Source organism: Oreochromis aureus, linkage group 1 (assembly GCF_013358895.1).
Source record: "Oreochromis aureus strain Israel breed Guangdong linkage group 1, ZZ_aureus, whole genome shotgun sequence".
In the NCBI taxonomy this organism is placed as follows: Eukaryota; Metazoa; Chordata; class Actinopteri; order Cichliformes; family Cichlidae; genus Oreochromis; species Oreochromis aureus.
In genome coordinates this window covers 2,588,889-2,599,746 of record NC_052942.1, presented here as the reverse complement: position 1 = coordinate 2,599,746, position 10,858 = coordinate 2,588,889, and the positions used below count along the sequence as shown (strand labels likewise).

General features: G+C 44.8%; 1 protein-coding gene across 4 annotated transcripts in view; it reads left to right on the top strand.

Annotated features, from left to right (window-relative positions):
• The first annotated feature begins 5,475 nt into the window (after positions 1–5,475).
• LOC116329712 (serine/threonine-protein kinase BRSK2) overlaps positions 5,476–10,858 on the top strand; it is a 152,060-nt gene continuing 146,677 nt past the window's right edge. For all 4 annotated transcript variants that reach the window (XM_039619175.1, XM_039619267.1, XM_039619220.1 and 1 more), the window contains exon 1: positions 5,476–5,984. In XM_039619175.1, the coding sequence (XP_039475109.1) occupies positions 5,891–5,984 (94 nt within the window). In that variant the 5' untranslated portion in view covers positions 5,476–5,890. The remainder of the gene's footprint in view (positions 5,985–10,858) is intronic.

Here is a 10,858-nt window from a genome sequence, read left to right as displayed (position 1 = left end):
ACACTGCAGCCGATTTGTATCTACAATTATCAGAAAGAAGCCATAACCAAGTTACATGGATTCTTTTTTTTTAATTACTTCATGTCATACAGGTAAACTAGTTATGTTATGTGCAACGCTGTCATGTGCCACTCTCTGTTTCAAATTCATGTAAGACATCCAGAGTACTCTGATGACATTGACAAGGACAACTCCAGTTTACATGGAAACAATTATTTCATGTTCTTGAGATTATTTATTTACATCACTTTTCAGGAAACGAACATGCAGGTCTGATTCAAAACTGCATATCTATTTTTAATGCATGTTGATGGGGCAAAATATTCCTGAGATACTGTTAACATTATTAAATTTGTGGGCTGTTATACAGTGGTATTACTTTAAACTGAACACACAAGGATTTTGATAAAGTTAAGGTCTCCGTTTGTTTCAGAAAAAACATACTGTCATTTATTTGCTTTCATTATTTATTCATATGCCCTCCGCGGACCATCTCTGCACTGCGTGGGTGATTAGTGGCTCCGTGCACACTAAGTGCTGCACACAGGGACAAGGCACACTAGGTTACGTTCAGATCTTCCCTGGGCAGGAGGTGATGAACTGTATGCCACTTTTTCATTGGCATACATTAAGTACAATGTTTTATTGACTACGATGGGGCAGGTCACATACTGGTTGAAGGTGGGCAGTGTGGAGTCCAGCGAGACATGATGAAAGTCCCTGATATTAGAAGAAGAGCTCTCGGAGATTGCGTTTGCAGTCTGCGGACCACAGAGAGTCACAGGCTGCCTCCACGGATGCTAACGGCTAATAGCTCAATGTCTGTGTTGTTGCAGAGTTGTTCTTTCACAGCGATGTGCCCAGGGGTCCCACAACTGTCTTTAACAAACACTGCCAGTCCCCCCTCCTTTCCTCTCACCGCTGTCTCTCGTCTTGTCCGCCCGCAGCAGCTGGAAGCCGGGCAGTCTACTCACAGAGGGAGTACCGGGCAGTGTCGGGTACTGCCACTGTGACCGGGTTAGCGTCATTAGCTCCTCGATCATATCAGGGAGCGATCTCACATTTACAGTGATTACAGGAAGGAGAGATGGTGTGTAAGGTGTCCTTCTCGGGAGACATCACCCCCGTCTCTTCCCTCACTGGGGACGTAGGGTCTGTCTGCCGGTAGCGCAGCTGCAGGGCGCAGCGCTAACAGCTGATCCCTAACGTAAACAAAGGAGCCATGCACCGAGTATCCAAATAGAGAGCTAGCTCTGCTCATTACCTGTTAGCTGCCATAACAGGTAACACAGTTAAGGTTTCATTAAAAAGTATTCTGTCGTTTGTTTGCTTGATCATGCTTTAAACATCAAAATGCATAGTGGGATTATAATACAATTCAATACTGTGACAAGCACTGGTACTGAATAGGCAATCACTTAGCAGCAAGGTGAATCGGTGATGCATTAGTGTGGTCTGCACTTCCTCTTCTTTGATTGGGTGAAATGAGTTGAAAGTAATTGGAAGAGGGAACCATGGGGAGTGCCCTGCATAATTTCAATAAAACGCCGTTTTAAACGCCGTTACAGCTGGCACAGAACGCCGTAAAAACGCCGTTTTATGCATCTTTGAACGGCGTTTTCTGCCGAGTGGCGGAAAAACGGCGTTTCCGTCTGTCTTTGAACGCCGCTTTTACGTCACTCGGATGGTGCGTTCAGGGCGCCATGTGAGAGTCGGAAAAACGGCGTTTGTCGAAACAGAACGCCGTTTTTTTCGGCGTTTTGAATAATTAAACGGCGTTTTTTACGCCGTTTCTTAATCAAACGGGTTAGAAAAGTGGCGAATTTTGGCACTAATGGCTTGCCATATGTGTGCGTGCAGGTGTACGTGCGTGTGTGTGTGTAGGTGTGTGTGTGTGTGTGTGTCAGAGAGAGAGAGAGAGGGTAGACGTGTTTGAGAGTTATGTGTGTGTCTGCATTATCCCGCTCTGTTGGGAAGGCAGCCACAATAGAGCTGACTAATGCAGAAATAGACTGCGGGCTAAGCTTCTTTTTTCAGAGAAGTCTTGAAAAGTGAAGGGTGCATTGTGTGGCCCATTCCTCTAATATTTATACCTCTGCCCTCGGCCTTCGTCCTGCGCTGTAGAAATGGCATCACCAATGTCAAGAACACAGAAAACACGCCCACTTACGCAGAAACATTTGTATATACTCAGCGGGAGGGGAACATGATTTTTCAGTCCAGTTTGCACTTAAAGGTAAAAAATTAATTAAAAATCATTCATTGGTCAGACCTGTGTTTTGTATAGCACCTTGACAACTGGGCCTTTTGGCTGTCCCTGACTGGGCTCTGTGAGGTCAAAGGGAAATTAGGATTCAGACGTATTGTATGGCTCATGCAGTTTATCCTATTTCAGACACCAAACACATCAGAGAATGGCTTACTGTTTTTGCAATTTATAGGAAATCCCACTACAGCCTTGTTGCTTTGATTTTGAATGTGAATGCTATTTTTTTATGTATGTGCTTGTGTTTATGAGAGTGGATGCAGTGGAACACACCTTTGTGAGTCTGCTAGCCACGAAAGATGTAAGCTCACGTTGAAAGAGAGAATACGCAGAGAAATCTAAACCTTTGCTAGCAAAGCTGTAAAAGCAACACAGACTGTTTGTTTTTTTTTGTTTTTTTGCTTTACACATCCAGGAATGAAGCTAAGCTGTTGTGTGACAGGGAGAGCATTTTGAGGAGGCCTGGAGGTTCAGTTGATAAACAAAAGCAGATACTTTTAACTGTTTCTCCTCAGCTCTGGATGAAGCCCACGTTACTCATCTTTGTACACAGGATAAAGAAAGAGTTTATGATTATGGAGGAGCAGACAGCAACTCGGTCAACGAAAGGGACTATGACAGGAAGTGATTTATTCATGTGGGTAAGTGCATGCTTGGAAATGGGACAAAATTGGCAGGTGTTACAATCAATGGCTGTCCAAATCTTACAGGGGAGGATGGTGGCCTTTTGAAGCAGATCCAAGATAAAATGACTGAAAGAATTCAGAACTCAAGTTGGTATTTTTGCATTATATTGTACAGCTTGAGGTGTTGTGTAAGTTCATGCTAAAAATGAACCATGTTGTAACTAAAATAATGAAATTAAGGGCAACAGCACTGCATCACAGACAGTTTGTTGCACTTTTGGAGGAGCGTGACTCTGAACATGGTGACTCTGGGCTCTGGGCCAAGTGCTAAAGAAATGTTGATGTTTTTAATATATGAAGTTCACATTTTCATTGCTTAATTGTAACATCTGTTCTTACCAACAGTAGTTTAGAAATTCACTAGGCCTCCACAGCAGTCCCAGTTTCTCATGTGGCCCTTGGGAAAATTGCCCACCCCATCATGGGCACATCAAATAAAAGAATAAGTCACCATGTGCCAACATTACTTTCATTATTATTTTATCCTGTATGCACGTCAATATATAAGCCAAGTGTATACCTCTAGTTTGTAGAGGTATACACTAGTTTCTATACCTCAAGTTTGACTGGGAATGGGCCTGTGAAAATAAAAAACCTTACTTGTTTTAAATTTTTGGATCTTACACTGAAGATCAGATTTTCTTGCACTTCTAGGCCATTTTCAGTGTGGTTAAACTGTTTTTAGATCACTGTGTAAAAATCATGCCGTATTTCCTTGCTATGATGCATGAAGGATCTCCTGTAGTGTGCAAAAACATGCTTCAACTTCACTTTCATTTTCAGCAAGTTAATGAATTTAAAGAGAGCCTCACCTCCGCAACACACTAGGTAAACAAGAGCCTCTGTGCATGACATAATTATTGCAGGATGATTTCCTCTCTGTGCCATATTGCACCCAAATTGCTATATTGTAGCAATATGGGTGTTGTGCTACATGAAGAATAGAAGACAAAAAGAAGATATTTGGGGTCAGCTTGGCGCAACACCTTATTTGCACTTTTGTTCTCAGTGAATAGCCAGTCCTGTTCTCCTGTAGACTCACATGCAGGTGATTAGAACAGCGCAGCTTTACCACCACAGCTGTCTGCAGCTGTTAAACAGTGTTACAGCCACCGGGGATCAAAGGGGTGCGATCCTACTGGAAGTGCGCACGGTGGCATGAGTCTATGAGAGGACTTATGATTGATCTGTAGACAGAGGTCTCAACCAGCGCTATAAACAGGTCTGATCACAATAAAATGCACCCCTGCTCACTCACCCCTGCCAGTCTTTGTTAGGGACATGGTTTTGACAGTGTGTATGTGTGTGTGTGTTGGGGGAGGAGGAGGCAGAAGGACAAGTGGGAGGGAAGGTAGGAGGAGGTGGGGGGGCCCATCTGCCACTGAGCGTGCTGGGTCAAAAGGCCTTTGTTGTGAAGGAGTGATGAGACAGATAGATGGTCTTTGTCACCAACTGCTGGTTTAATCAAGTGAAAGTGTCCCAGCATGTAACATTTAGTCGTACTCCACCGCCACGCACACAACCACAACCACCCACAGTCAGACATAACGATTCTTCACCTTCAATTAACAACTGAGTGTCTGACAGAATGCAGTGCTTACAGCAGAAATCAATTAAAAGATTATGAAAAGAAAAATGAGATGAACAAGTGCAAAGACTCTCTTTGGGAAATTTCTGGATGTCTCTGTGCTTCAGTATATTTTATTTTGTGCCGTATCTCAGTTATTTATAGTTTTTTTTTTTTTTTTAAAGGAACTTTTAAACAGTTGCAGCCTTTCATCCCCCACTGTCTCCCTCAAGCCAAATTCAATTGAAAATCCTTGCCATGCCAGATATGTGCGCATGTGCGCTTCATAATTACAGCAGCTGCGTCAGGCGGGAATGAAAGCGGAAGTCAGAACTTCCCTTCAAATTAAAACCAGACACTATAAATGGAATTTTAAAAGAGAAAAATAATAAATTCAGCAAAACACAACTTTGGCAGAATAAGAAGAGATCATATTAATAGAATCAGGAGATATTAAGATTTCAAAAATCCTTTTTAAATATCATTTTTGTTTTTTAAGGCCTAAAATGAACCCTTAAACTTTAGAATTGAACATGTAATAGCAAAAAAAATCGACACTGTTGCAGATCTATCCAGAGCGCTGAATCTGCTTGCAGGTTTTTTCATGGAAAATCAAATGAACTTAAGCTAGTTAGCGCGCCTGCGTATTGGTGAAACATGCCATTTATAGTGAGAAAACAAAAAGTTACCATTCCAGGAAAAAGAATTTCTTAAGAACAAGAAACAAAAGAAAGCATCAAAACACCGGAAATGATGCTTTTTCTCTTTCGTTACATTTTATGGAGCTGCTTGGTTAAGAAATAGGAAAAGAAATCTGCAAATAAAACCATAAAAGCTTATAACAACATTTGATTCATATGTGACACTTTACCTTGTACAGTGGAGCGTTGCAGCAGAACTGCATACGCTGAAAGGGCTAACCGGAAGTACTCTCCTGGCATCAACCGTGACTTGACGCAGGCTGCTGGGGCGCCAGGCAGCAGCAGTAGCTGTCCCGTCATCAGCTCACACCCAACGGGGCTGCAGCGCACCGCTCCTCCAGCGTGAACATCATGACACCCCGGTTCAAAACCGCAATCTGAGCCGCACTGAGGAAATCGGCGGAGGACTGTTAGTAACGGACGTGGATACACACACACATACAGACACACACTCATGCACATTTCCATACACATTAACACGCGCACACACAGGATCGCTAATATTGCAGCGGCCACCAGCACCAGCACCACCAGCAGCACAGCACAGACTGGAGCTGTGACCGAGGCGAACTCCACTGCTCCGTGGAATTGCTCTCTTCGCCCCAGAGACGCGTCCCGCTCGGACCCCCGCTAAAGAAATCCCTCCCCGCGAGTCGTTTCACGCCAAAAAATGTCTTCGTCGGGCAAGGACGCCAACAGCGGGCATTACGCCAACTATGTGGGACCGTACCGCCTGGAGAAGACGCTGGGCAAAGGACAGACAGGTTAGTGAAAGCTCCCACATCACGCGTGGGTGCTGTGAGGACCGCGCTCGGCGTCACCGCACCTGCCCGCTGACATCATGCCGGGTGATGCAGTTTTGCGTCCTGCGTGTCCCGAATGCGGGAAATGGGTGGAAACGTGTGCTAGTTGCGGATGTTTCTGGTGGATGCGGGGAGAGAGCTGCTGCTCTCTTCTGATCATAATGGTGGTGGTGATTGTGGTGTTGGTGGCGGTGCGCCTTTAATCCTTGTTGTCAGGCAGAGAGGGCTGATGATGATGATGATGATGGGCCCCTATGATTTTTCTTGTCTCTAATTCCGTTCCAGCATCCATCTGTCACATGGGCCCGCTGTGCTGAGGCTGCTCTCTGCAGGAGAGGCAGAACGGCGATGCTGCACTGTCCGGTCCCTGCTCTTTCTCCCTCACTCTCTCTCTGTCACACACACACATACCGCAGCTGCAACGTAACACATCCCTGCATTCGCTGGTGCATAGTGCAGCGTACGTATCATCGGCTTATTGCACAGACCGAGGTCCTGCTGCTCTGTGCATAGAATGTGTTCAGTATAGAGAACAGCAGGGGGGTGACGGTCACTCTTTGCTCCTGCAAAGTATCATTTTCAGCTGCACGTATGAGTCATTTTGGTGGACCGGACTGTTTCAAAGCTTCGGTGCTTTGGCCATTTTGGAGACTGTAGTTCGAGGCAACGCTGCAAATGATCTGGAAGTGTTTATTATTTAATTTTTAGTTTATGGCTAAAAAAGCCTAAGTGGGATGGACACTGAAAATATTGTTCAGGTAACCCCGTCAAGCTGCCAGGTGATGTCATCACAGCCATATCAATGAGACATCAAGTGGAAGGCTGATTTTCATCTACAGTGCAGTCACTGCACTGTGTTGTCAGTTAAATCATTGCATCAGAATCGCCTCTCAGGTACTGTGACAGTAATGTGTCTGCTCTGGCCTGGTTCCCTGTTTCGGATGCCCCACCATCTGTGATCACATGCGTCTAGAAACTATAAAGGTTCTCCCTCCGGTTCCTGCAGGTAGACGCGATGCACTGCTCAGTTCCCTCAGGGGGGTGAATAATTCATAAGCAGCCAATTAGCTGCTTGCTGGAGTTGGATTGTAACAGCCCCACATTGCTGCTGTATTACTCACAGAATTCTCCTGTTTAGCGGATGGGATAAAGCTGCAAGAGGAATTTGTCACACAAAGCCACCCAGATAATTTGCTTTGTTCTTGAACAAAGAACTTGAAGGTGACTAAAGTTCCAAATTTTATATTAGTTCTATTTATAGTAGTAGTCTGCTTTGTGTGTAAGACCTTTCCTTCTAATGAAAGCAAACAACCTCATTCTTTTCCATCTCTTCTCTCTGTGGCACCGGCAGCACGCTACAGTAGCTGCTGTGCAGCGTGACTTAGACGCCGTGATGTCATCAGATCCGTTCTTGTTGTGATGGCTGTCTTTCAGTGCTGCAGATATGCTGAAACAGGATGGGGGACGTCTGCTGCCCAGGTATATCAAGGATACTTATAGCCCAAGTGTTCTTGCGGCTCATTTTTCAATCCACTTGCTCTTATTTTGAAAGTTCTGGATGCTGAAAAGCTGGCTGTTGTCCTATCAGAGGTAGCTACCTCTGTACATCACCTCCATCATCTAGGACTGCAGGTGGGAAGCTGGTTCATGTGCTCCCACTCCGGTGTCTTGGCCTTCAGCTTGGATCAGCAGTCTTTCTTCTGTTGTGGGGCTCACTGCAAGCTGGAGGGGTCTCTCTCAGCAGACCCTGAAGTCGCTGAACTCACAGAGGCTGCAGATGGTTGAGTCGGAGTTCGTCGTCACGCCGGAGCAGTGGCTGTTTATTGCTCCATTGTTTATTGTCACACTGCAGTATTACTTAATGATGTTATGGTGCGCCTCCTTTCACATGTGGACGCACTCTTCCACTGCCACAAATAGAATCTAAATATGTGGAAACACTGCTCTTCACAGACAAAAACAGCACTGAGATGTTCTGCATTTCTGAAGTTTTCTAGGCATTACCTGACAGAGCTTCATGTGAAAATGTCCAGCGCAGCAGGACTTTAATGTGCCAGCTCCTGGTACAAAGTCTGCGCGATGCCCATTCGAGACATTGGAATGGCGAGGATAACAGCGAGCTGAGTTTACAGCCAGCGTTCGGTGGTTCTGTTTACTTTCTCCTCCATGTTCTGCTAAAGCACCACCTCAATCCACGCAGAGTGTTTCCTGTTGTGACAGCACAGCTGAGGGGTGCTACGAGCAGGTTCGGACAGCACTCTAACCTGATTCTGATGACATTTTTCACAGTTAACCTGAGGGATAGATTCTGTTATCATCTCACTGACCTCTGAATGAGGTACGATATCACAGACACATGTCACCTTCTCTTTTCCCGTGCCATCATCTTCTCTGGCTTAAAAGAGTCACTACCAGTAGTGGTGCTGTTCAGTGCTTACATCAGGTGACCCTGTGAGTGCTTCTCTGTAACTGGATACAGTGGTTGAGTGCATAGGCTTGTAGAACTGAAGATTCATGCGAGGAGTTCATGTGTGTGTTGGCGTGGTGAAGCGACAGCACTGCAAGAAAGGCTCTTCGTATAAATCTAAAGTGCTGGTGCTGAGCTGGCAGATGGGGAAGTCCGCACATCATTAAACTTCCTACACAAGTGCAGAACAAGCCCACGCTTTTTGTTAGTCTGTTTGTGTGTTTCCCTCTCTGCACGAGTGGCATACTCGCTCTGCAGAATTGCCATGTATCAGCTTTGTGGTTGCTATGTGATTGTTTCCACCTAATAAATGAAAGTTTTTGGTGACAATGTAATTATCTAAAGCTTTAGGGGCAGCGTGGTGGTCAGCACTGTTGTTTCACAGCAAGAAGGTCCAGGGTTTGAATCCGCAGACCAGCTGAGGCTCTTCTGTGTGGTGTTTCTATATTCTCCCCAGTTTCCTTCAGCAGTCCAGAGACATGCATGGTAGGTTAACTGGTGATTCTAAATCGGCTGTAGGTGTGACTATGCGCATGAGTGGTTGTCTGTGAACGGGTACAATACGATAAGTCCATCCGCATCAATGAGTTGGATAAACTGAAGCAAATGTTCGCATTTATATTTCAGATGAGTTTATTTATATCAGGTCAGCTCATAACAACAGTCGCCTAAAGGCGTTTTATAAGTAAATATTGTGGCGTTATAGCCGTACAGTTGATTATAAGCAAGCACTTGGTGACAGTGGAGCAAAAGAACTCCCTTTGAGCAGGAAGTGAATGATAGAAGATGACAGAAAATGTGCACTCATCTCAAAGTCTGTTCACTTTTACTTATAACCGATTAGCCAGAATGGCAAAGCTCCTGCGATTCCATCCTGTCAAAGTTAAGATTTCCATCTTCATTTTCGGAATGTTTTTGGACCGTTGGCCCGGTGAAACAAGCAGTTTGTTCGGAATCACCTCGTGCATCCTGTGGAAACCTGGCTTGGCTGTAGCTCTTGTATACTTTGTGTGTTTTGCTATGTGTATTTGTGTGTATGTGTCCACTGCTGCCAGGACACTTGCTCGTGGTTCAATGGAAACATGCACAAATAATAATTGAATTGTATTTCCCAGGATGCTCAAAGTGAAGCACCCTTTTCAGGCAAGATACTAATATCACCATGAGCTCATGGATTTATATATTTATGTTGTACAGGATGTCTGAAATGGGAGTAATGCAGCTTTTGGTCTAACATCCATAACATTCATTTACACTTTTGTGTAGTTGGCTTAGTGGAGGGGTTTCCCTGCTTTAGAGGCGCTTGTTGAAGGCTGTCCACCTGATTGGATGTGTGACACACTTGCCCAGAGCTACAACAGGATGGCTTTTGTGGAAATGGTTATTTCATTTATTTAGACATTTTACAGACTCAGACAGCAATCGTTTAACTGAACGGGCCTTTAATCGATTCAAAGACAATAACAGCATTTGTGGTTTTGTAGTTGCTTGTCCTCTGGGCTGCTTTGCCTTCCTTTCTCATAGATAAGGAAAAACAGTGTTTTCACACTGATATGATGCAAAGTACGTTGCTGACTGTGTGACCACAGAAGCTTCTTTGAACATCTAAAGTCTTTTTTTCACTTTTGAAACTCCCACTGCGATGAATGCTTTATTCCTGCACTTCTGGAGTTGGAACAATGCCTTCATGGTGTGTGTGCTGGTCAGAGCTCAGTGGCGAGAGGCTGTGCTGACTCTCAACAATTAGTCAGTCTGTTTTCATGTGTGTGCGGTGAAGTATTTCTCTTCTTACGCTGGCTTCCCAGGCTCCACGCAGCGCTCATTTTCTAAGTGTTGGCCAACATTTGGGATGTTGTCATGGTTTCATCGCTCCTCCTGTGACAGTGGCTGTGTGTTTCCTTTTCACTGCAAGACTGAAAGCTGCCAGTCTTTTCCTCTCTCTCTACACACACACACTGTATGCATATATGTGTGTGTGTGTTTGGTAGCTCACTATCCTGTAAGTGCAAGAGTGACAGCAACAGTTATTTTTATTTGACCATAATGTTAAAATGATTTTCTGTGTACATGTTTCCCAGTTGTGTTATAATGAATGTCATGTTAATGTAAAGCATCCTAAAGGACAGTAGTCCCTTGGGCCCTGTGTGTGTGGGGGGGGAAGAAGCAGGGACAGCCCCAGCACAGATGGCTGCCTTTAGGTGGCTGAAATACAGCTTCATTATCAGCAGGTTGCAGGTGGTAACACTCCCATCACTCTCACTGTGTATGGATGCATTTGTGTGTGTGTGTGTGTGTGCGCGCGCGCATTGTGCTTGGATCATGAGAAATTACTGTGAGTGCTTTTTCTGGGTCTTCACTATATTTTATT